This window comes from Gymnoscopelus microlampas, assembly GCF_963454915.1.
Source record: "Gymnoscopelus microlampas genome assembly, chromosome: 5".
Lineage (NCBI taxonomy): Eukaryota > Metazoa > Chordata > Actinopteri > Myctophiformes > Myctophidae > Gymnoscopelus > Gymnoscopelus microlampas.
In genome coordinates, this window is record NC_139942.1 from 48,758,735 (window position 1) to 48,784,836 (window position 26,102).

The following is a 26,102-nucleotide window of genomic DNA, read 5'->3' on the forward strand; positions in this document are numbered from 1 at the left end:
TGTTCACAACCATTTCCATTCATCCTGGTCTGGTGGTGCGCCAGCTATTTCCTTTTGAACCATTAAAGTCTGTCAGCAGAATGGATTTGTTCTCCATTTAATCTGTTTACATTATGTTTATTTTACAATATCCGATAACAACACATTAAAAGTCACAGAAACAACACAAGGAAGAACGCTTTTAAAGAAGCTCAAAGAACACTCTGCCTCAAGGGTTACTTAAGTAAGTATCTGATATACAAGCTCACAATGCCTCGCATTGCTGCACATTGTGAGCTTGTAGATCGGATACCTTCCGCATTTTCGGTGTGCGACTCCCGTCATCCGACGGATTATAAATTAAGCTTAACGCTGAGTGACAGCGAAGAGCTTAAAAAGCACTAGGCACACAGAATGAACATGGCCGATAGGCCCCCTTATCCAAGTCAATGACAACACTTTGGACCACAGAGCTCCGTTATTTCAGCCCAGGGGGACCAGGTCCTTTCATTGACAGTCTCTTTGTTCAAAGTAAGAGGTAGTCTTAGCCTGGTTCCAGCCCATAGACCCCGCCCACTCTCTGAGTGAGCTCCTCTTGGTCTGGCATTATAATGTCAGCCTATGGCTTTTCGCGATCGAAGAGATACCTGACAAATCAGAGTCGGAGGTGGGAGTGGTCTAACGACAAGCCAATCAGTGAATATCTGCTAAAACAAGCTGTACGATGACGTCAGATGTAGGCGGAATCGTGAATCTCTTGTGATTGGTTTAGGGAAATTCGAATCCCCCCCTCTGGTAATCGCGGACACTGCAGCCAATGTCAGACTGAAGCTCCACGCAGCTTCTGTCTGATAATCAGGCTAAGGTACTCTAGTAGTCCAGTGGTTTTCAAACCCTTTTCACATCAAAGGTCCATTATTTATTCTGCATTTGAGCCACGGACCACCATTTGATGAGACTTAGACTCTCAGACCCAAGACTTGGAATTTTGTTATCGTTGGATAGGATTTTGCATTTACGGTGCATTTGGAAGTGTACAAATGGAACCAAATGGACCCGTTCATCAAAGTGTGAGTCCTCAAAATTGAAAAGGTTGAGAACCAGTGTCGTAGCTGTTCCCGATGAGCAGGTTGGTGCCTTGCATGGTCGCCTCAGAGCCATATAAGGAGAGTTGCGTCACCTCCGTTCACTTCATCGGGCCAGTCTTCTACAGAGCCTTCTATTGGCGAACAGTGACAAAACCCTGAACCTGAAAGTATACGGAATGCACTGGAGTCTATATGAGCGCCTGTCACTAGAGTGCCGTGCTATGAGCGTGTAGATCTGCTCATTTTGGGGGGAAAAAACGTGAAAATCTCTGCTTCTGGGGGTCCCTGGAACAAAATATGTTGAATGCAATGGCATATTAGTCATTCTGGTCAATAGAGACAGACTGGCCTCCCCTGCAATGATGGGATGATGGGCTGCTTCACTTCACATCATGATAGCAGGGTTTGTGATTATAGATTACAGATGATAGAATCCCCATCTAGTCAACATGTCAACATCATGGAACTTGGAAAATGCAGGCTTTCAAAAAGGGAGCCTCAATTGGCCAATAGGCTCTATGCACAGCAGCCATTTTGGACAGAAATGGGGCCCCTTTCCTTGCTTCCTTCACAGGTGTCACCAATGACACTAATGAAGGCTCTGTTCCATTTAGTGTAGCACAGCGGTTCTCAAACTTTTTACTTTCAAGGACCCCCATAACTCTGAGAGTGTACAAATGGAACCAAATGGACCCGGGAGGGTCCATTTGGTTCCATTTGTACACTCTCAGAGTCACACCCTCTCAAGGAACCACGAGGGTCCCTGGACCACACAATATCAGCACCCTGACTCTGTTTGACCGGAATGGAACAGAGCCTTCATTAGTATCATTGGTAACACCTGTGAAGGAAGTAAGGAGGGGGCCCAATTTTTCTCCAAAATGTCTGCTGTGCATAGAGCCTATTGGAAAGCAAATGTAAAATGAAAGAAAAAACATATCTATACATAAAACATGTCATTTTACAACGCATTACAATGCTCACAAAATGTCCCGTTGCGACTTGTTGTGAGCTTGTAGACGGGTTATTTTAACTTTTTTTTTTTTGTATGTTTGTTTTTAAGCCATTTCGCTATAGAGGGCAAATGTTTAGGAAGTTTGGGAACCCACGAGAGTTCTTACCAACTGACCTCTCATCTCAGCCTATATAATAGCATGATGACGCAGAACGGCCCGGTCGACCCCCTCACCTCGCTCGCTGCCCTTCACTTCACCTTCCACCCTGCACCCACACCACCACCACTCCCCCAAATCCAAACAGCACAAAGAAAGGAGATCTGATCCTCTCCTCCTCCACCTCATCCATTATGCAGGGCGAGAAGCTGCTCCTCAGAGACGACGAGAATGTTTTTTAGCAAAATCCATAACACGGCTCGGCTGCTCGTCCGTCTCCCCGCGCATCAGCTGCTGTCAGCGCGTCTGTCTTTATCAGTGTGTCTGTCTGTCTGTCTGTCTGTCGCTCACACAACGCTGCTGTTTCAGTGGCACTATACGCCTCCGTTCATCGCTCCCCTCTCACCTCCCCTGTCATCTTTGATGAACCTCCCACCATCCCTCCTCCCTGCTGTGCTGTGCTGGGCTGCCTGTGTCAGAAAGGCAGGATAAAGTGCCAAACAGGATAAAGTGCCAAACACGACGCTGCTGCTGCTGCTGCCGCTTTGACGTTCCTCCTCCCGCGACGCGAGTCACGTCGGGGAAACGTGGCCTAAATTTGGCAAAGCCCAGAAATATGCTGCACACTGCTGGGAGCTAGAGATGCCTCTGACCTTTTGACAGAGAACCGGTGCGACAGAGACATACAGAGTGACAGAGAGAGAGAGAGAGAGAGAGAGAGAGAGAGAGAGTGAAGACGGAAAAGTAACAGGGCTGTTGCTGCATCGATTATTTTCTTAGCGATTAGCTATGTTATCGATGATTTTTCGAATTGTCAAGAAGCGCTATTTTAAAAAGAAATGTTTTTGATTTATTTTGGGGATTTTATGCCTTTATTTGACAGGACGGTAGGCTGACAGGATATGGGGAGAGAGAAGGGGAGTGACATGCAGCAAAGGCCGGCGGGATCGGGAGTCGAACCCGCGACGCGCTGTCAAGCTACATTGAGCCTAGGTGCAACGAATCAAAGATAGTGAAAATGTCATATCAAAATCTAAATGTTATTCCCCCAAAATAGACTATTTCTTTATAGTCAACTAAATGAATACGTTGCAATAGCTGTTGCACCTCTAATAAAGACAGAGAGAGATGGTAGAGAAACGAGAGAGAGTAGGACAGAGTCTGGAATGCAGACTGTGTTGTCATCAGGGACAGACTTTCCATCACTGTCTGTCTGTCCACGCACGTGTGTGTGTGTGTGTGTGTGTGTGTGTGTGTGTGTGTGTGTGTGTGTGTGTGTGTGTGTGTGTGTGTGTGTGTGTGTGTGTGTGTGTGTGTGTGTGTGTGTGTGTGTGTGTGTGTGTGTGTGTGTGTGTGTGTGTGTGTGTGTGCGTGCGTGCGTGCGTGTGTGTGTGTGTGTGTTGTCATTCACATTGTCCTGACTTTGTCCTACCCTCATGTCCGTCCCAAAATTATCAGAGCTCTCAGAGTATAAAGATCATGCTGATGGTTTTGCATGTTTTAGCCCATTGGCTATGATGAGTCATGGTGTACTTGACATTTGCGGCCGAACATTTTCCAAAGCACGCTGCGGTTTATTAATTCTGGAACATTTCCCCAGTTGCCCATATTGTGTTTAATTCCAACCAGGGGCGGCAGTCAATGTAGACTAGAGGAGGCTAAGCCTTCCCTTAATGTACTGCTGACAATTGTGTACAGTACATACATAGATAGAGATAGGCTATGCCTTGCTTATGGTATTATTGTGTGTTACTGTCGCTGCAGTCACTTGGGAACAATCAGGTGACAGGTGGCACTGTATGGAATTCAGAACCATGGACAGTGCTCTTTGTTGAGCGTAGGAGGTGACTGTGCACCATGCGCGCAATCCTATATTAAAATTGGCCGGCCGGTGGGCCAGGTTTATCATGTCAAGCTACGCCCACATATGGGGTGTGTTGTCTAACCTCCATGTGTTGTCATGGCATCAGGCGCAATCAAATCAGTCAGCTCCATATATGGGCACAAAAGGGCGCATGCCCACATATGGGCATATACTGATGACATCAGCGAAATCCATATATGGGCATAAAAGGGACACGGACAAATACAGAGATCTCCATATATGAGCATAATCGGTCGGATTGGCGGTGCGACGTACAGTAGGTGTGAAGGCCGCGTAGCGGCCCGAACTCTAGATGTGAGGGCTGCAAAGCGGCCCGATCGTCTAGTACAGGGGTATTCAACTAGATTAGGCAGGGGGCCACAATTGTAAAATGACTCGAAGTCGGGGGGCCACAAGACCGTAACAACAGAAATGAACAAAATGTTAATGAATAATAGGACACAGCAATGGACATACTATGTGTCCAATATGGTATCTTAGGGCCTGCTTCATACTGCATTTATGCATTTTGATGTTTGATAGGATCATTTCTGCGCCAGTCCTTTATATCAGTGGTTCTCAAACTTTTTCATGTCAAGGACCCCCAAATTGACACTTATTAGCCCGCGGACCCCCTTTTGAAAAGATAAGCCAGGGACCCCAATAAGAGAAGGTTTTTATGGCTCTCTAGCAGTGATTCTCAACCATTTTAATTTCAAGGACCCCCAGTTTAACATGCATTAGGCTACGGACCCCCATTTAATGGCATTTATACCTCTGGGACCCCAATTCATATTGTAAAATCAATGTTTATTTAACTCTGAGAGTGTACAAATGGAATACAGACCCATAAGGGTCCATTTGGTTCCTGTCCATCATTTAGCTGGGGACCCCCTGGAACCCCCTCAAGTACCCCTAGGGGTCCCGGACCCCACTTTGAGAACCAATGCTTTATAGTGCACAGGCTTAGATTTTGATATTAAGAAAATAGGAAGTAGATATGTCAGTGTGTTCTATGCACTGATCATTGGCATGGAGGAGTATTTTTGGAGGCAGGCTGGCAAGGTGAAGTGTTTACAAGTGTTTCATATGAATGAAAGGTTTTGGCTTTTGGGATGATAAGAGCACAAGCTCTTATGATGTGTTTGAAGTGGGTGAAGTTGGAGAAGATGGAAGATGGACAAAATCCAGGGGAATTATTTCTTTGGTTTAAACGGACAACATTCACTCAAAACCCAGAAATAGTTACAAATGGATGGTTTGCGATGAACTGCACTCAGAACTCATCTTGTATGTTCATGCGCCACAGAAATGTAATAATTTAGCTATTGGCAAGCTACCCGTACGTACATGGTGGAAAAATAAATTGCTGAACTATTTGAAAGCTACACTATTCTGAAAGTAGTGAGAAGTAGAGAAGTAGTAGAAGTAGATAACATTTCTGGCTGTTTTGTATGAAAAGGTCTTTTGAAACTTAAATACAATTTAACACCAGATACTTTACTTGAGTGTACAACCTGTACAACTAACCATCCAATAATAATATTTTTACATTGGAATATGGAATGTGTTCCAGGGGCCACAAGAAAGCTCCGCTGGGGCCAGATTTGGCCAGATTTGGCCTGCGGACCACCAGTTGATTATTATTGCTCTAGTATAAAAAAAAGTAGGTTACTGGAATGAAACAGACAGACAGACAGACAGACAGACAGGCGGACGGACGGACAGACAGACAGACAGACGGTGGACAGACGGACAGACAGACAGACAGACAGACAGACAGACAGACAGACAGACAGACAGACAGACAGACGGTGGACAGACGGACAGACAGACAGACAGAGAGACAGACAGACAGACAGACAGACAGACAGACAGAGAGACAGACAGACAGACAGACAGACAGACAGACGGTGGACAGAACGCGACACATAGGTCGATTAGTTAGATTTCTCAGCTTGCATGCTTTTCGTGGCTGAACTTTTGGCCCTAATTCCGTTCTTCCCCATTGTAACAATCCACTGACAGTAGAGGAACAAGGTTAGAGATACAGGGGAGGCAGAGAGAGAGAGAGAGGGGGGGGGGGGGCTGCAAACCACAAGAAGCTGTTTCTACACTCCTCCCTCTGCTGACTTTGACAGAGATTGGAGAATAAATTGTACCATGATTGTGATAATTAAATGATCGACTGACACGCTGAATGAGCATTAAGTATCACTGTCCTCATAGCAGATAGCAGATATACAAGCTCATTGCACGTCACCGAGTGCCGCGCAATGAGCTTGTAGATCTGCTATTTTTGAAAAATCTTGAAAAAAAAAAAGTTCGATTTTTTTTCCAAAAACTGTAGATTTAGATTAGATTTTTTTTTTTAAATCGCCTCAGGTCTTAAAGGGTTAAAACAATGTAAACTTTAACTAAACCTGTTACATTTCTTAATTTCTTAAAAATCAGATATTTAGTCAACTAAAACTAGACTACAACAAAAATATTTCTAATGACTAAAATGTGACTAAAACTAAATGGAATTTTACTCAAAAAACGGACTAAAACCAAATGGACGTGTTGGACATTACTAGTAGAGAGTTTGGTGGAGTCAACATTCCGCTGCACATGATATGAATATTTGACAAGTAAGGTCTTTGGATCTTGATCCTGTATCTGTTTATACAGGACCTTGTGTACAGTAGCGCCGGAACAGAGTCAGCTCTTTTTCGCAGTTGACAAAGCCGGGTCAGTGAAAAAAGGCCAGCCAGGGCTTGGAAAGAAGACAAGCAGTTGACCGTGAAGGGCTACAACCCACGCCTACAGCCCTGAGAACCTGGCCTCCGCCCTCAGCCTCTGTGTACTCTCCTGTCTCGCCGTGATGGAGAGCCCTGACCTTTGACCTACTGTACCAATAAGCACTCCAATAGCCTTGTATGGATGGACACGCTCTGATGCCATGTCTGACAACGTTACGTTTGACGTGAGTGTGTGTGTGTCTGCATTTGCAGACCTGCATTCGCATCTGTGTGTGTGTGTGTGTGTGTGTGTGTGTGTGTGTGTGCTCGTACAACTGTATGTGTGTCACGTGCAGTGGTGGAAAGTAACTAAGTGCATTTACTTAAGTACTGTACTTAAGTACAATTTTGAGGTATTTGTACTTTACTTGAGTATTTCCAATTTCCAATACTTTTACTTCTACTCCACTACATCTCAGAGGCAAATACTGTATTGTACTTTTACTCCACTAAAATGAATTGAAAACTTTAGTCACTAGTTACTTTTCAGATATAAATTATGATATTACGAAACATACATTAACCACTTTAGCCCTATTTTATACATAGGCTATTTGAAAATAGCAGATCTCACAAGCTCACAACGCGTTTGCGACGCGTTGTGAGCTTGTAGATCGGCTATTTAAAAAAAAAAAAAAATACTTTTACTTTTGGTACTTTAAGTACATTTTGATGCCAATACTTCTGTACTTTTACTCAAGTAAATTTAGAATTCCGGACTTTTACTTGTAACAGAGTACTTCTACAGTGCAGTATTGATACTTGTACTTAAGTAAAACATTTGAGTACTTTTTCCACCACTGGTCACGTGTGAGTGCATGTATTTGAGTTCAACCCTACACACACACACACACAGTAAAAACCCTCAGTGAACTGTGAATTCATCCACTTGTAACTCAGAGAGTGTACAAATGGAACCGAATGGATCATACGGGTCCATTTATACACTCTTTGTGTTCAAGTCCACACAAAAACATGGTGTTTTTTAAATCCTCAGAAAAATCAACTCTGTCCAATAAATGTCTAATAAAAGTGTACCTAATGGAGCTTAACAGTAATCTTTGCTCAATCTTTTCCCTAATTTCATATTCCATATCTTATGAATTATGCATACATTTGATCCTCCAGAATTTCGCTATCCAATGATTATCCACAGAGATCATCCACCGGAATTCACCGTGTGGAAAACAACAAACCTCAGGGTGACGGGATTAACAGTGGTGTCGGGCTACGGCACGGGGGAGCGCTTTTTTTTTTGTTTTCACTCAATGTCCCTGCATACTTTATTGCCTTATTGACTAAAGCTTCATTTGGTAAGGCTCTGTTTTGGCATTCGGTGGGTGATGTTGCCTTATTGACTAAAGCTTCATTTGGTAAGGCTCTGTTTTGGCATTCGGTGGGTGATGTCGCCCCATGTCTGAGTTGAGTGCCCTGCGCCGGTCAATGAGTGCGAGTCTGAAAACTCGATTTTTGTAGACAAATCTACATTCACACATTAAGACCTGAGGCCGATTCTAATGTCTTTTAAATCCTTACAGGTTCCTGAAAAACTTAAAGGTAGGGTAAGTGATTTTTTTGGATCTTTTTTTTTTGTTTTGTTAAAAAGGTTAAAGTACTATATTCTGATAATAATCATTGCTACAGAGCGTTTGTTCAGTCACAGGGGTCTCTCCAGCTCTTTAGTAAACAGAATATAGTATATTTTCAGGTAGGTGACACATTTTAAGCCAATCAGGAGAGAGCACTGAAAATGCATTTTCTGTTTAATAAAGAGCTGGAGAGACATTGGAGACTCCTTATATGGACAGGACACTCTATAGTAACGAGCACTATCAGAACATAGACCCATTTTGCAATTATTTGAATAATTGCAAATCACTTAGGCCTACCCTACCTTTAAATTGCATCAGTGGTTCTCAAACTTTTTCATGTCAAGGACCTCCAAAATTATATGCCAACCTCCATCTCAAAATGTTTTGTTCCAGGGACCTCCAGAAGCAAAGAATCGAGTTAAAAATGTTTGCTTTAAAATACATAATTTTATTATTCAAAGATTCAAGATTTTTCAAAAATAGTAGATCTACAAGTTGTATATAGCTTGTATATTTGCTATTTTTGAATAGCCAAAATATAAAATAATGATTAAAGTGGTTAAAATCGAAAATGACACAGATGCTTTCCCGGTTTTAATGGGTTAAAGGGGGTGCAAGTGATATTTTTTTTGTTGTTTTTGTTTATCCAATCAAGAGAGAGAACCCCCAAAATATCATTTATCACCTTAACACCTTTAATTATCACTTCCAATTTTACTTGTATTCTGGATGAGTTCTCTCTTCTGATTGCATACAATTGATATCCCGATCTGAAAATGTATTTTCTGTTCATTAAAGAGCTGGAGAGATGCGGAGACCCCTGTCACTGGACATACGCAATTATTTACTATCAGAATATAGAGCTATTTAACACTAAAATATATCACTTAACAGTACACCACCTTTACTGCTTTGAGACACGCAGAGTGCAAAGAACTTTTTTGCTTTTCATGGGTAAGCTTCAAAAAGACATTAACCAAACAACAAACACGATGTGTGGGGTGAGTGGGACTTTAATACTCACCAATCTCACAGTTCTCTCCAGTGTATCCCTGTGGACAGTAGCAGCTGTATCCTGTTCCCTGCGGGAGGCACTTTCCTCCATGCAGACAGGGGTTGGTCACGCAAGGCTCCACTTCCACTGAAAAGAGGAGAATGAGTTCATTACAGCGCTTCTCAAACATTTCCATGTCAATTAAGGAAACCCCCAAATTGATAGGTATTTGGCCACGGACCTCCATTTAAAAACTATTTTGTGCCATGGACCTGCTATGAGAGATTTGTCAACATTTGTCAAGATCTTTCTAAAACAACCGATTTTATTTTATAAGGCTCAAGTGTTTAAACTGTTTCTCATTTTACTGAGGACCCCATGGAACTTCCACAAGGACCCCCCAATGGGGGTCCCCAGACCCCACTTAATCACTTATTTAGGGGACCACATGAGCCAATAGCTTATCCTTTTTTGTCTGTTTAGTTCTGTGGACAAAAGAGCACACACATACACAAATGAATAAATAGCTAACCGCTGTTAATCGCAACATCCTTTTTACACCGAAAAAACAAACAAACAGCTGAGCAGCCAAAAGGTTTGATCACAGTATCCATTTCACTCTCTCTCACACACGCACACACACGCACGCACGCACGCACGCACGCACGCACGCACGCACGCACGCACGCACGCACGCACGCACGCACGCACGCACGCACGCACGCACGCACGCACGCACGCACACACACACACACACACACACACACACACACACACACACACACACACACACACACACACACACACACACACACACACACACACACACACACACACACACACACACACACACACACACACTCGCACACACACACACACACACACACACACACACACACACACTCGCACACACACAGTCTCCTTTGAAAGGGGATCACAAGCCCAAAACGCCCCAACAACCATCGCCATCCACTTCGCATGCAGCCCACCGTCGCCATGGTTACCGTATGGAAAGCGAAGCTCCCGGGCTCTCTCCCTCTCTCCGCTAGCAGCAGCAGCAGAGGTATAAGTGGGCAGTGAGGGGGAACCACCCCGCGGCGCGCTCGGGTCCGTCCCCCCCCGCTAATTCACCACCGGTGGACTTGCGGTTTCGTAACGAGCGTGTGTGTGGTCTCTCTCCTAAAGACCCGCGAAATTTCCATATCAATGGACGGGATCCCCTGAGCCGCTCATTATGTCACCTTTAAGGGTCTTTGAAAAAGGAAAAAAAACCTGCCACTCGCTCACCCTGACCACAAAAGCTCTGCCGTGGGAGTCTTTGTTCGTGGGGATGTGCGTGCAAGGTCGGATTTATACTTAGCTGTGCACGGGTGACACAGGGCGATATTTAGACACCTTAATGTCTACATGTCATGTACAGTATTTACCGCTGGTGCAAATGTTCATGCACCTTTCCTGCAAATGCTGTACCAGATAGATATGCTTTGTGTGCGTAGATATCTTAGTTTTATATTTTTCCTCCCGTCTTCCTCCCCCTCTTCTTTTTTATTTTCTCTCTCTTTGTGGAAAAAAACTAAAACTATGGAGCTTGCACTAAAAGGAATTTCACCCACTGTTTTATACCTGTAAACCTGTGATGTGACAATTAAGCTGATTCTGGGTGGTGCACACCGAAAATAGCCGATCTACAAAGCTCACAAGATTGTAGATCGGCTATTTTCGTAGCTAAGTCAGGCTTTTAGGTTGAAAGAGCACACACACACACGCATGCACGTGCGCGCGTGTGTGTGTGTGTTTGCGAATATTTACTCGACCACACACAGAGAGAAAATCAATAGCGTGACTATGATCAGGCCCGAAAGCAGATTCTGCCCACATCAGCAGATGTCTTCAGTCAGCTAAGCATCCTTCTGATTACCATCACACAGCAAAAATACCCAGCGATAATGGCACTCAGAGGGTGCAGACGTGGACCCGCTAAGGGTAGATGAACACTCTGTGTGCCTGATTGCAGCGCTACCGGGGAACAAGATGTGAACATTGGGAGGAAAGTAATAACACTGAAGGGTTTCTATCTTGCCATCTCCGGTGAGGTACTGCCTGTCTGGATCGCTCACTTCCACTCTATTAGTTTGCTAAAGCGCTACGGTCGAGAGAGAGTTGGAGAGCCAGTTCCTCCGCCCGCCCGATGGTTTTATTATTCTGCTGAAGTCAGGCGCTTCAGGCCGGCGATGCGTTACGTTTATTACTGTTGTAACGTGACTCGGTTTTGGTTAAAGCGCACCTGCATGGAATGTATCAGTCAAGGTCAAGTTATACTGTGTGTGTGTATGCATGAGCGCCTGCGTGCATGTGAAAATATGTGAATAATTATGTGAAAAGATGTGCATGTCGTGTGTGAGTATATTTGTTTAATACGTTTGTTTTGCGTGTGTGTTTGTTTATATGTGTGTGTAAGTGTGTGTGTGTGTGTGTGTGTGTGTGTGTGTGTGTGTGTGTGTGTGTGTGTGTGTGTGTGTGTCTGTGTGTGTGTGTGTGTGTGTGTGTGTGTGTGTGTGTGTGTGTGTGTGTGCACATGCATGCCTGTGCATGTGAAAAGATAAACCTGGTGTGACTGGCCGTTCATTAAAGCGAGTGGTGCAGAAAAATCAATAAGCTATAGAATGAGGTGACAGAGTTGACGGTACTTGGCTGTGTAGAATGAGGTGAAAGAGGGGGCGTGCCTGGCTGTGTAGAATTAGGTGACAGAGTTGACGGTACTTGGCTGTGTAGAATGAGGTGACAGAGTTGACGGTACTTGGCTGTGTAGAATGAGGTGACATAGTTGACGGTACTTGGCTGTGTAGAATGAGGTGACATAGTTGACGGTACTTGGCTGTGTAGAATGAGGTGACAGAGGGGATGGTACTTGACACTTACTCTGTATCACTCTGTGAAACTCTGTGTCACTCGTTTACTCTGTCAGTCTGTGACGCTCTGAGATGCTCTGAGACGCTCTGAGTCGCTCTGTTACTCTGTGTCACTCTGTTACTCTGTGTCACTCTGTTACTCTGTGTCACTCTGTTACCCTGTGTCACTCTGTTACTCAGAGTTATGTAACTCTGTATCACTCTGTGACTCTATATCACTCTATGTAACTCTGTATCACTCTATGTGACTCTATATCACTCTACGTATGTAACTCTGTATCACTCTGTGACTCTATATCACTCTATGTAACTCTGTATCACTCTATGTGACTCTATATCACTCTACGTATGTAACTCTGTATCACTCTGTGACTCTATATCACTCTATGTAACTCTGTATCACTCTATGTGACTCTATATCACTCTACGTATGTAACTCTGTATCACTCTGTGACTCTATATCACTCTATGTAACTCTGTATCACTCTATGTGACTCTATATCACTCTACGTATGTAACTCTGTATCACTCTGTGACTCTATATCACTCTATGTAACTCTGTATCACTCTATGTGACTCTATATCACTCTACGTATGTAACTCTGTATCACTCTGTGACTCTATATCACTCTATGTAACTCTGTATCACTCTATGTGACTCTATATCACTCTATGTAACTCTGTATCACTCTATGTGACTCTATATCACTCTATGTAACTCTGTATCACTCTGTGTCACTCTATGTGACTCTATATCACTCTGTGTCACTCTGCGTTGCTTCGTCCTGCTACGTTGCTCTGTCGCGTGCCCAGAAGAGCAGATCTACAGTACAAGCTCACAAGTCGCAATGTGCTGCGTTATGAGCTTGTAGATCATCATTAATTTTGTTCAGCAAGCTACACCATTGTACAACACATTATAGATCGGGCTTCAGAGGCAGGACTCTACATTATAATTCTCTCCAGTAAAGGGCAGCCCAGGCAGGGACAGAGGGAATATATACTGCAGCCTGCGGGCAGTGTGAGTGTGAACCCAAAGCGGTCGATGTTTGTGTTGCTACCAGGGCGAGAGATCAAGAGAGATAGAGAGGATGTCAGAGGACGAGGGGAGGAATGAACAGAAGAAATAGAATGGTAGCATAAAGGAATAAATGAAGCAAGACTGTGAACCCAATAGGTAAGACTGTGTGTGTGTGTGTGTGTGTGTGTGTGTGTGTGTGTGTGTGTGTGTGTGTGTGTGTGTGTGTGTGTGTGTGTGTGTGTGTGTGTGTGTGTGTGTGTGTGTGTGATGTATAGATAGAATGAGTAACGTCGCCAAGGGACTGCAGAGCCAGCATGGGGCCCCTTTCTCCTCCATTCTCTCATTGATTGGACGGCCTGATGAGGTGCTCTGTGACCCAGTCAGCAGAGCAAACACTGAAACACCAACATACCAAGCCAGGGACACAGAGAGAGAGAGAGAGAGAGAGAGAGAGAGAGAGAGAGCAGGGGCGTCACAGCCATTCACTGTGCGTACGACGCGACACCCTCACTCTCACAGATCTGTGATTTCATACCCCCCACTTTTTGAAAAAAAAAAAAAAACATTTTTTTGATAATAAATCGGTAAAATCAGGCAAAAATAAGAATTAAATAACCTAACCCTAACCCTAAAACCGAAATAAAGTAACCAAAACAAAATCCGCCCAAAAAACGCAACATTTTGAAAATACTTAATTTGTTTACATTTGACAGTTACAAATGTTTTTCACGCTTTTTCAAAAATAGCAGATCTACAAGCTCATAGCGCGGCACTCGGTGCCGCGCTATGAGCTTGTGAGCGCTATGAGCTTGCTGCTATTTTTGAATAGCCAAAGTGTAAAGTCCACCCCCCCCACCTTCTGAGAGCCCGTGACGTCCCTGAGAGAGAGAGACAATGACAAAGAGAGAGAGAGAGAGAGAGAGAGAGAGAGAGAGAGACACACACACACACACACACACACACACACACACAGACAGACAGACAGACAGACAGACAGACAGACAGACAGACAGACAGACAGACAGACAGACAGACAGACAGGCACAGGCCGATACAAAGAGAGAAAGAGTGAGAAGAAAGAAAAAGAAAGATATATATAGAGAGAAAGAAAGAGAGACAGACAGAGAGAGAAAGAGAGCGAAAGAGAGAGAGCGAGAAGAGAGAGACAGAGAAAGAGAGCCTGTGGTAGAGGAGAGAGAGAGGATGACTAAAGCAAAGATCAATTATCAAGATCTAATCTCCTGTGAACCGCTCGATCGACTTCCGATGCTCCAGTCGCGATTTGATCAATGCCATCGCTATGTTTGTTTGTGTGTGTGTGTGTGTGTGTGTGTGTGTGTGTGTGTGTGTGTGTGTGTGTGTGTGTTTGTATCACTATACTTATGAGGACCAAACGTCCCCACAAGAATAGTAGAATATGAGAAAAAGATGTTGTGAGGACCATTTTCTTGGTCCTCACAAGAGAAACTGTTATTTTATGGTTGAAAAAAGATTTTTAGAGCTAATATTTACAATTAGAAAAAGATTCAGGTTGGGGTTAGGTTTAGGATTTAGACCTTTAGAGGTTAGGTTTAAGGGGTTGGGGTTTGATTTTCCCCTATTTTATACTAGTTGTGCGGCGATGTCAAACACCGCAAAATAGCCGATCTTCAAGCTCACAACGCGCGACACGTTGTGAGTTTGTAGATCTGCTATTTTTCGGCTTTAGACTTGCGGTTAAAAGTGCCCCCAACAAATCATAAATGAATCATAAAATCGGCTTCCTAAAATGTTGATGTCCTCACAAGTATAGTAATACAAACGTGTGTGTGTGTGTGTGTGTGTGTGTGTGTTTATTAGGATCCCTATTAGCTTTTGCTATGACAAAAGCTAGTCTTCCTGGGGTCCGACACAGAATAACATTTCAACAAAACAGCTGAATGGTGGATTCAATCGTTCATTTTCATGTACAATGTGTGGGGAGAGAGAGAGAGAGAGAGAGAGAGAGAGAGAGAGAGAGAGAGAGAGAGAGAGAGAGAGAGAGAGAGTAAGATAATGCGTTTGGTTGTGTAATGAATAACATGTTAATACTAGCTAGCGACGTGCAAGACCTTGTGACTCCAGGGTCCTCTACGGTCAATCGATCAATCAGCTCTTCTATAAATCAGCCTCCCAGGTACTAGGCATTAGCTCCCTGCTGTTACACATTGCAGCAATCTGCGCTTCACTGCCTCCTAGTCAACATCTCAATCAGCCGCCCCCCCCTCCGCACACACCACTGGTGGACAGTAACTAAGTACATTTACTTGAGTCCTGTACTTAAGTAAATTTTTTTTAGTATTTTATTTAATTATGTTATTATAGGAAGGGACTCTATACCAAACTTACAACAATATATTATGAATTAACCGCTTAAGCCATTGAGACCTGGAACTGTGTCATTTTTAGATTTGAGCTAAAAAGCATTATTTTACACTTTGGCTATTCAAAAATAGCAGATCTACAAGCTCATAGCGCGGCACCGAGTGCAGCGCTATGAGCTTGTAGATCTGCTATTTTTGAAAAATCGTGAAAATGTGTGCAAATCTTTGAATATATATATTTTTAAAGCAAACATTTTTAACTCAAATCTTTGCTTCTGGGGGGTCCCTGGAAAAAAATATTTTGATGGGGGTCCGCGGCCAAATACATACAAGTTTGGGGCTCCTTGACATGAAAAAGATTGAGCACCGCTGATATAGAAACATACGTTTTTCAGAAAACTGTTGAGATTTAGGAGACATGTAGAATCGGCTTCAGGTCTCAATGGGCTAAGCCCTATTTCAAATATCTGCAACGCGTTGTGAGTTTGTTTTTATTTTTGATTGATTGATTGAACAATTTGCTAAAAGGATACAAAAAAGCTCGTTTCCATTGTGGTCCATGTTTGTGTGTCCATTACATTTTTAGGGGAACTGTTCAAAAATTTCAATACAGCAACGCATCGACATGAATAAGGAACATGTACTTCGTAATTTGTACGTTCAAACACTTGAGTATTTACTTGAGTACACGTATTTACTTTGCCACCATGCACTGGAATCAGCCATCCCCATGCATCCCCTCTGCAAACACCACACAACTGCTCGCCAAGCGGAGCAAAGAAAATAAATCACCATAGTAATGTGATGATAGCGTGATGCCCGGAGGGGGGGCTCCCTCTGCCCTGCCTGCATGCCTGCCTGGCGAGAGGATGCATCCCATTCGGACTCTCATTATCACGGAGAGAAAAATAAATCACAGTAAACCTGGGCGGCCCAGTGATGCAGGCCAGCCGGGGAGCCTGGCTGCGCTGAGGCTGCAATGTTATGATTTGATGTGAATCTAACCCTTTAAGACCTGAAGCCGATTCTACATGTCTCCTAAATCTCAACAGTATTCTAAAACGTATGTTTCTATATCAGTGGTGCTCAATCTTTTTCATGTCAAGGACCCCCAAATTATATGTATTTGGCCGCGGACCCCCATCAAAACATTTTGTTCCAGGGACCCCCCAGAAGCAAAGATTTGAGTTACAAATTTGCACTTTAAAACAATATATATTCAAAGATTTGCACACATTTTCACGATTTTTCAAAAATAGCAGATCTACAAGCTCGTAGCGCCGCACTCGGTGCCGCGCTATGAGCTTGTATATCTGCTATTTTTGAATAGCCCAAAGTGTAAAATAATGCTTTTTAGCTCAAATCTAAAAATGACACAGTTCCAGGTCTTAATGGGCTAATCTACAGAGAGAGCTATGTAACTGTATGGAGATGTGAGCGTGTGGTCTCTCTGTCCATCCTTGTGGGAATACTGTACAGATAGAGGCTGCAACACAAGGCAATCGTGGCTGTGTGAGATCAAACTGAATTATATAAGTAAAATCCGCTAGCGGGCAAAGTCAGGAGAGGAGACAGCATGAAGGATAATGTTTTCTAATCATTCAAATGTGTTTGATTTTAATGTACACAGCAAAATCCTCAATGCAATTTATTCATTTGTGAATTACCTGTGTACAAGTACGGTATGTAGAATATGCAGGCAGTATATAGATTGTTATGTACTGGGTAGTTTTGTTTGTATGCTATGGCGGGGGCTTTCGTGAATCCCCCCCCCCCCCTGCCGCTCTGCAGTGGGATCAAAGTGCTGTCACCAGAGCTTGGCAGAGCACACAGAATTATTTTGTCACGTTTCCAACAAGATTTGCGTTAGCCAGAGTGACAAGATGGTACACACAGGCAACAAGCCTAGGTTACAGAACGTTAGCAAATGTTGGGGTTTTTAAAAAACAAGAAAGAAATTACTTACTACGTCATATTCTGTGTGTGTGTGTGTGTGTGTGTGTGTGTGTGTGTGTGTGTGTGTGTGTGTGTGTGTGTGTGAGTGTGTTTTCATAGACCTGATTACTTGTTTTTCGGATTGCTTGTTTCTCGCCAAACCTGGCAACATATATGCGACGGTAAACGCTAATAATGTTTTGTATATAAGTGGTGGCAACATTTTTAGACACCACACGGGTCTTCCCAACAATAGCAAAGATGAAAGTCAGTGTGAACATGGCCAAATAATAACGTAATAGCCAAACTAGGTCTAATGAAGCACGCTAGCATTTAGGCTAACTCTTGCTAACTAACTGTTGCCTGTCTGTGTGAATGAGGGGAGCGGAGGGCGGTTACTGCTCCCCTTACTGCTTACTGCCAGGTGAGCACCTGGTAAAAAGCCTGGAAAAAAACCAATCTGGAGTTGGAACTGATCACTGATCAGACAATGAAGTTACAATTACAGTCAGGTCAGAGTGAGCAGATACGCAAGCCATTGTTCCCATATGGCCATCAGGAAAATAAATATATATATATTCTGCCACTCTCACACAGCCCTGGGTAGGTCACCTGGCCTGGCAGAGATATGCACTCGGTGCCAGCAGTGGTTCTCGTTGCAAACAGCTGCGTGCTTGATAACGCTGCCAAACAAGCCAATTATTTGTCTTGCACCCGCCACTTGGATGCAATAGCTCGTCTCTAATGCTGTTATCTTGCTGTCCGTCTCCTTACTGCTCCACAATCTCTGCTACTATCTGCACAGGCATTTTCCCTGTTCAGTTTAATGCACTGAGCAAACAAAGACGATTGCTATTCTGATGCAACAAACGGGTATGAAGGTGTTTATGAAGCGTTCTGTCACTGATTGAAGTGGATAGAGGGCGGATGGATGTCACAGCGGCCTAATGCCTGATTTACACTTGAGGTGCGGCACCGGTGTCACAAAACCAAAAATACGTACTGTACAAGCTGTCTCTGTGAGCTTGTAGAACGACTATTGTCACAACACAAATACGAGGCAAAAGTGCGGTGAAATTCTTAATTTTGTGCAGGCTTTCACTGTTGCATTTTTACAGAGTACAGAAGAAGGGAGAATAAAAGGGAGACGCATAAAAAAAGCCTGAAAATAGCAGTACTGTATGTTGTTTTTTTTAGCAGGTTAAAGTTACAGGAGTTAGGAGGCAATTATGTTTCTGCAGATTCTGAATCAGTTATTTCTTATAATGAAGATGTATTTGTTTCCCTGGCGCAAAAGGGGGAAATAACAACACCAACATCTAAATAAACAAATATCGGAATAAGTATCAGCTATTGGCTAAATCAGTGGTTTTCAACCTTTTTTGTGTCAAGGACCCCCAAATTGACACACATTAGCCCAGGGACCCCCGTTTGAAAAGTTATGCCAGGGACCCACAATAAGAGACGATTTACGGCTCTAGCAGTGATTCTCAACCATTTCAATTTCAAGGACCCCCAGTTTGACATGCATTAGGGCTACAGACCCCCATTTAATGGCATTTCTATCTCTGGGACCCCAATTTTTTTATTATAAAATCAATGTTAATTTAACTCTGAGAGTGTACAAATGGAACCAAATGGACCCGTCAGGGTCCATTTGGTTCCATTTGTACACTCTCAGAGTTACAGACCCATAAGGGTCCATTTGGTTCCTATCTATCATTTAGCTGGGGACCCCCTGGAACTCCCTCAAGGACCACTGGTGGTCCCCGGACCACTGGTTGAAAACCACTGGGCTAAATTGTTATTTCAAACATCGGTATCGGCCAATCATTTCCATATGGGTGCATCCCTAAACAAAACACAGAGGCGAACAGACTCACCCGACAGACCCAGAGTGGCGTTGGTGCGGTTCAATCCTCCCCGGCCGGCCTCCTCGTCCATGTTGCCGGGCAACGGAGCCCCCGATCCCAGAGAGTGCGACCAGGCGGGTTCCTCCTCCTCTGGGGGGGGGGGTCCAGCAGAGGGCGAAGGAGAAGGAGAAGGAGGAGGAGGGGGGTAATCCCGACTAGGCCCCTTCGCCAGCTCCACCACTCCTCCGTCTCGGACCAGCGGTTTCTCTACCGATTTCCAGCGGAGGGACGGCGGACCGGGGGGGTCCCTGGAGCCTCCTTGGCTTGGCTCGTCGGGTCGCGGGGGTGGAGCGGGGGCCCCCGCAGGGTACCCCGCCGGGGGCTGGGATGAGGAGGAGGAGGAGGCCGGGGGGGACGGCGAGGTGGCGGGGGGAGGTGATCTGGAACGGGTCGGGGCCGAAGGGGACGATGGGGACTGGGTAGGAGCTAGAGACGGGGAGGAAGAGGTAGCGGGTTGTGATGAAGATGAGGATGGGGGGTAATCCCGAGGCGCCTTCGCCAGCTCCACCACTCCTCCATCTTCATCCTGGGATGAAGATGGCGATGAGGATGAGTCCACGCCGACGGGCCCCGTGGTGGTGGTGTGTATATCTGTGGGCTGAGCAGAGTCGGTGGTGGTGGGGGGGCCGGTGGTGGTGGTCTGCCCTCTCCGATGGCCTCTCTCTCTAGACCTAGAAAGAGAGGGTTAGATTCACCCCAGAAGCAAAGATTTGAGTTAAAAATGTGCACTTTAAAACAATATATATATATTCAAAGATTTGCACACATTTTCATAATTTTTCAAAAATAGCAGATCTACAAGCTCGTAGCGCGGCACTCGGTGCCGCGCTATGAGCTTGTAGATCTGCTATTTTTGAATAGCCCAAAAGTGTAAAATAGACCTCTCTCTGGATCTCTCTCTGGGCTTGCTGGTGCCGGACGGACGGCGAGACACCTGGATCTCGCCTTTGGCCTCGGCGCCGGCGCCGGCGGCGAGATCCCCTCCTCCGCTGCTGCCCTCCTCCTCCACTACCACTCCTCCTCCTCTGCTCTTATCGGCCCTCCCCTTATCCTCCTTCTTCTTGCCCCTCCCCCTGCCTCTGCCGCTGCCGCTGGCTCTGGAGGTGGCCGTCTCGTCTCTCGTCTTGTCGCCGGGCGGGGGGGTGGTGGTGGCGGCGGCCTGCGAGGAGGGATCCACGCGGGCCCAGGCGCCGTCCGCGGACGAGGTGGTTTCTGACGCCGCCGCGCTGCTGGAGGCGGCAGAGGTAGAGGAGGAGGAGGTGGTGGTGGTCTGGCGCTCGCCGTGGCGCTCCGTGGTCATGAGGGCAGGGTGGGCGGAGGACGACTGACCGGTGGGCGATGATGGTTCCTCACCGGCGGCTGGCGACGGGTTCTGCCTGGAGGTGCCCAGGAGCCACGAACGCACCCCGGAGAAAAAGTCTGCGGGTGCCCAGGGAAGAAAGAAAGACAGAGAGAAAGAAGGAGAAGGAATGAAGAGAGGAAGGACGATGGGACTGAGTTCAGTTTGAGGTAGACAGGGAGGATTAACCCATTGAGACCTGAAGCCGATTCTACAATCAGTCCTAAATCTCAACAGTATTCTGAAAAACGTATGTTTCTGTATCAGTGGTGTTCAAACTTTTTCATGTCAAGGACCCCCAAAATTATATGTATTTGGCCGTGGACCCCAATCAAAATATGTTGTTCCAGGGACCCCCAGAAGCAAAGTTTTGAGTTAAAAATGTTCGCTTTAAAAATATATATATTCAGAAGATTTGCACACATTTTCACGATTTTTCAAAAATAGCAGATCTACAAGCTCGTAGCGCGGCACTCGGTGCCGCGCTACAAGCTTTTAGATCTGCTATTTTTGAATAGCCTAAAGTGTAAAAGAATGCTTTTTAGCTCAAATCTAAAAATGACACAGTTCCAGGTCTTAATGGGTTAAGGCAGCACCAGAGAAACAAAGCTGCAGCAGCATCTCTATGAATCCTCTCCCCACTTCCTAGACGGCAACAAAGCAAACCCTGCTCCTTGTCTAACCCGTTAAGACCGGGAACGCATCCGTGTCATTTTAAACCATTATTTTATACTTTGGGCTATTCAAAAAATAGCAGATATATACAAGCTCATACGAGCTTGTAGATCTGCTATTTTGTTGTTGTTGAAAAGACGTGAAAATGTGTGCAAATCTTTGAATATATTTGTTTTTTTTTACTCAAATTTTTGCTTCTGGGGGGGTCCCTGGAACAACATGTTTTGAGATGGGGGTCCGCGGCCATATTATTTTGGGGGTCCTTGACATGAAACAGTTAGAGAACCACTGATAAACATCAGCAACATCATATTTGTTTCAAAAAACCTGTTTAGGGATTTAGAATCCCCAGAAGCAAAGATTTTAGTTACAAATGTTCCCTTTAAAAAAAAACATATATATTCAAAGATTTGCACACATTTTCACAATCTTTCCAAAAAAAGCAGATCTACAAGCTCATAGCGAGCTTGTAGATCAGCTATTTTTGAATAGCCAAAGAAATGCAAAAAGTGACACAGATGCGTTCCCGGATTGAACGGGCTAAGCTCCTTGTCTGACGATTTGTTCCATGGTTCCCCTGCCCGGGGAAGCCCTCTGCGCCAGAAAAGCTAAAGCACATCATAGCTTTATAGCTCTGTGCTGGCGTCAGTGGTGGAAAAAGTACTCAGTAAAAGTATCAATACTGCAATGTAGAAGTACTGTTACAAATAAAAGTCCGGAATTCAAAATTTACTTGAGTAAAAGTACAAAAGTGTTGGTATCAAAAAATACTATAAGTACAGAAGTACAAAGTACTCATTATGCAGAATGTCCCGCAGGTTGAGAATGTATAAAAAATATTGTATAAATGTATAAAAAATAGACGATCAACAAGCTCACAATGCTTCGCTGTAATAGGGACCCCCAGATGCAAAGATTTGAGTCAAAAATGTTCCCTTTAAAAATGTTAAATACAATAAAAATGTTCACGATTTTTCAAAAATAGCATACAGTAGCTACAAGCTCATAGCGCATGCCCATGGCACTCAGTGCCGCTCTGTGAGCTTGTATATCTGCTATTTTTGAATAGCCAAAGAAATCTTAAAATTACACAGATGTGTTCCCGGTGTAAATGGATTAATAATGCAGACGCAACATGCCAAAGAACGAGTGTAAACTAAGCATTCATGACACTGTGTTGCAAAACAATGACAGAACAAATCGATATTAATGAAGACTCCACTTCTGGAAAAGGCCAAGCTTGATTGAATTACGGCTTAAGCAGTTTATTCCCCTTCATTCATTCTCTTCATGGCCCTTCACCGGTTCTATCCTGTTTAGATGTTTACCTACACATAGCGTCACTGTCAGGTGGAAATGGAAACAAAAATAATAACCTGTGTTCCAATTAATCCAATGAAGATAGTATTTAGATACAGTAGATAGAAGATAGTCCCTTGTTAATACTTGGCAAAATGAATATTCATGAAACCCACAGACAGAATGAGCTACTTTAGCTTTCAAAATCATTCCTGCGTCGCATTGTGAGCTTTTAGATCTGTTTTAGCTACTTTTGCGTGAAGAAGTTAGTCATTAATTAACAAAAAAAACTTTAATAGTTGAAATATGGAGATACAAGGTTTCTGCCCGACAGCAACGATATGCTCTCACTCTCTCTCACTCTCTCTCTCTCTCTCTCTCTCTCTCTCTATCTCTCTCTCCCTCCCTCGGCTTTCATTCCCAAATGCTACTCTATTGATCGACATTGTGGGGGGATATAAATCCTTGCTGTTCCTCTATATTAGCTCATTGATTCTAGGTAAGTAGATTAATAGCGTAGATGATATCATATCCACTTGCCTGGAGCCGCTGTGCTTGAGAGATTCGACTGTACGCTGGCCCAGGGCCCCGCTGTGGGCCTCTCTCTGTCGGTCCCCTCGGGGTCACTTGGTCCTGCGGTCGCGTCCTCCTCACCGGCTAGGTAGTTCCAGGGCTTCCACATGGACTTCACGATCTTTGACATCGCCTAAAAATAACGGGACAGGTGGACGAATGGATGGAAGAATTAATTGACGGGAAAGTAAAGTAGAAACCGGGGCTTAATACACCAAAGGTTGTCAGAGTAATCCCTCTCTGGGGGACTATACAGCTCAAACCCAACACAACGTGACAATTAATTCATGAAGAGAGACACGGCACACACTTTTCTCTGCTATGCGACTGCCAGCAGTGGTGTAAAGTAACTAAGTACATTTACTCAAGTACTGTTCTTAAAGGTAGGGTAAGTGATTTTCTTTGGTTAAAATAAGTGTTAAATAGCTCTATATTCTGATAGTAATCATTGCTATAGAGTGTTTGTTCAGTAAAAGGAGTCTCCTTGTCTCTCCAGCTCTTTATAAAACAGAAAATGCATTTTTGTTTCAGTTTCAGTTTAATTTCCAATTTTGGAACTGGAACACTATAAAAATGAAGATTAAAAATGGGTACTTTCTCCTGATTGGCTGAGATTTTGACACCTACCGGAAAATGTATTTTCTGTTTATTAAAGAGCTGGAGAGACGGGGAGACTCCTGTTACTGAACAAACACTCTATAGTAATGATTACTATCAGAATATAGTGCTTTAACCTTTTAACAAAATACTAAAATATCACTTTAAGTACAATTTTGAGGTACTTTTACTTTACTAAAGTATTTCCAATTTTCAATACTTTTACTTCTACTCCACTATATCTCAGAGGCAAATATTGTACTTTAATCCAGTACAATTATTTGAAAACTTTATTTACTAGTTACTTTGCAGATATAAATGATCACGTTATAAAACATACATTAACCACTTTAGCCCTATCTTATACATAGGCTATTTGAAAATAGCACAAGCTCACAACGCGCTGTGCAAATTGCGACATGTTGTGAGCTTGTAGATCTGCTATTTTCAAACATTTTTGTACTTTAACTTTTGGTACTTTAAGTATATTGTGATGCCAATACTTTTGTACCTTTACTCAACACACAGTTGAACACAGGCATTTTACTTGTAACAGAGTATTTTTATAATTGTGTAGCAATTGTGGTATTGCTACACAACTTTTACTTAAGTAAAACATCTGAGTACTTCTTCCACCACACTGTCTGCCGGCAGAAATGATGAAATCTCCTCTAGACAAATTATGTCACACGCACAAAAACAAACAGTGGATCCAGGTATCAAAGTCACCGTTCGGGGGGGGGGGGGGGTCTAACATTCAGCACTCAAAGCGTAGCCGCATCGCGTAAAAAAAAAAACGAAACGAAAAAACTGTTTTTGTCCTCAGAAAACTTTTGACAAGCCAAAGAAAAAGTTTTGACTTCTTTTGAAGTGCGCTGCCAGCTCTGGTGTGTTTTATATGAAAAATAAACATGGAAAAATTTATGTTTTATTCATCGAGCGAGCAGCTAGAATCACACCGACCTTCTTCTCAGTGGTGGTGGTTGCAGGGGCCGGGGGGGACGTGGCACCAGGCACCAGGGGTCTCAGGAACTCTTCAGAGTCCAGCTCCAGTGGCTCTCCCCAGTCAAAGGCGCTGGATCCCGGGCTTCGCTGGAGGGTCACGTACCACTGTGCAGACTCTGAGGACCAGGGGTCTGAGGCTGTGTGGAAGACAATCATTAGTGATCTGTGGGCTCTTTCGGGATCAATAGAAGAATGCGGCGGTCATTATTTTCGGTGTTGGAAAGCTAAAGTAAGTACATTTACTCAAGTACTGTGCTTAAAGGACGGCTTCACCCATTTTCAACCTATCTTCATATGATTGGTCCTCACCAATAAGATGGCACCATTTTTGTCTACCTACTCTGTGTCTCAGAGGAGGCCTGTGGACAGTTCAGAACCCCGCCTACCAGTGACATCATCGATGGGGAATCCAAGCTAATAGAAACTGCAGGCTTTCCAATTCCTGGAAAGTTAGCATGCTAGAAGCTATTGTTCTCGCGTTAATAAAAATGAAATCTTGCAAAAACCTGCCTAACGATGTGCACTGGTAGGCGGTTTTACTGAAGTGTCCACACAGTCGTCCTATGAGACACAGACTGAGTATACTTCTACTCCACTACATCTCCGAGGCAAACATCGTCCTTTTTACTTTAGTTACTTTGTAGATTTAGATTATTATTATTACGAAACTTACATTAATTATTACAAAGCATACATTGTAGATCTACTTTTTCCAAGTACTTTTACTTTGGTTCTTTAACTATATTTTGATGCCAATACTTTTGTACTTTTCCTCGAGTAAAATTTAGCATACAGGCCTTTTACTTTTAACAGAGTATTTCTGGTGTTCACTCTCCATTCCGACATCTCACCACTCCGACTAGTGGCTTCCGCGTGCGGTTAGGGTTAGGGTTAGGGTTAGGTATAGGGTTCGTCAACGTCGGAAAGGCGACATGTCGGAAAGGAGAAATGCACCCAGTATTTCTACCTTGTGGCATTGTTACATCTACTTAAGCAAAACATCCGAGTACTTCTTCCACTGATCATTGATTATTTTAGATGAAGCCGAAGGCGGTGGTTTGCGGTTGTTAATGATGGTTGTG

At 44.0% G+C, this 26,102-nt stretch overlaps 1 protein-coding gene across 1 annotated transcript in view; it reads right to left on the reverse strand.

Moving 5' to 3' along the window:
• The window catches only part of LOC311045150 (neurocan core protein-like), a gene marked incomplete at both ends in the record, with an annotated part of 140,000 nt that overhangs the window by 19,418 nt on the left and 94,480 nt on the right, over positions 1-26,102 (reverse strand). Inside the window, 5 exons of the mRNA XM_084056960.1 lie at positions 9,443-9,559; positions 19,503-20,203; positions 20,414-20,951; positions 23,386-23,551; positions 24,979-25,157. Coding sequence (XP_083913086.1) covers positions 9,443-9,559; positions 19,503-20,203; positions 20,414-20,951; positions 23,386-23,551; positions 24,979-25,157 — 1,701 coding nt within the window. The remainder of the gene's footprint in view (positions 1-9,442; positions 9,560-19,502; positions 20,204-20,413; positions 20,952-23,385; positions 23,552-24,978; positions 25,158-26,102) is intronic.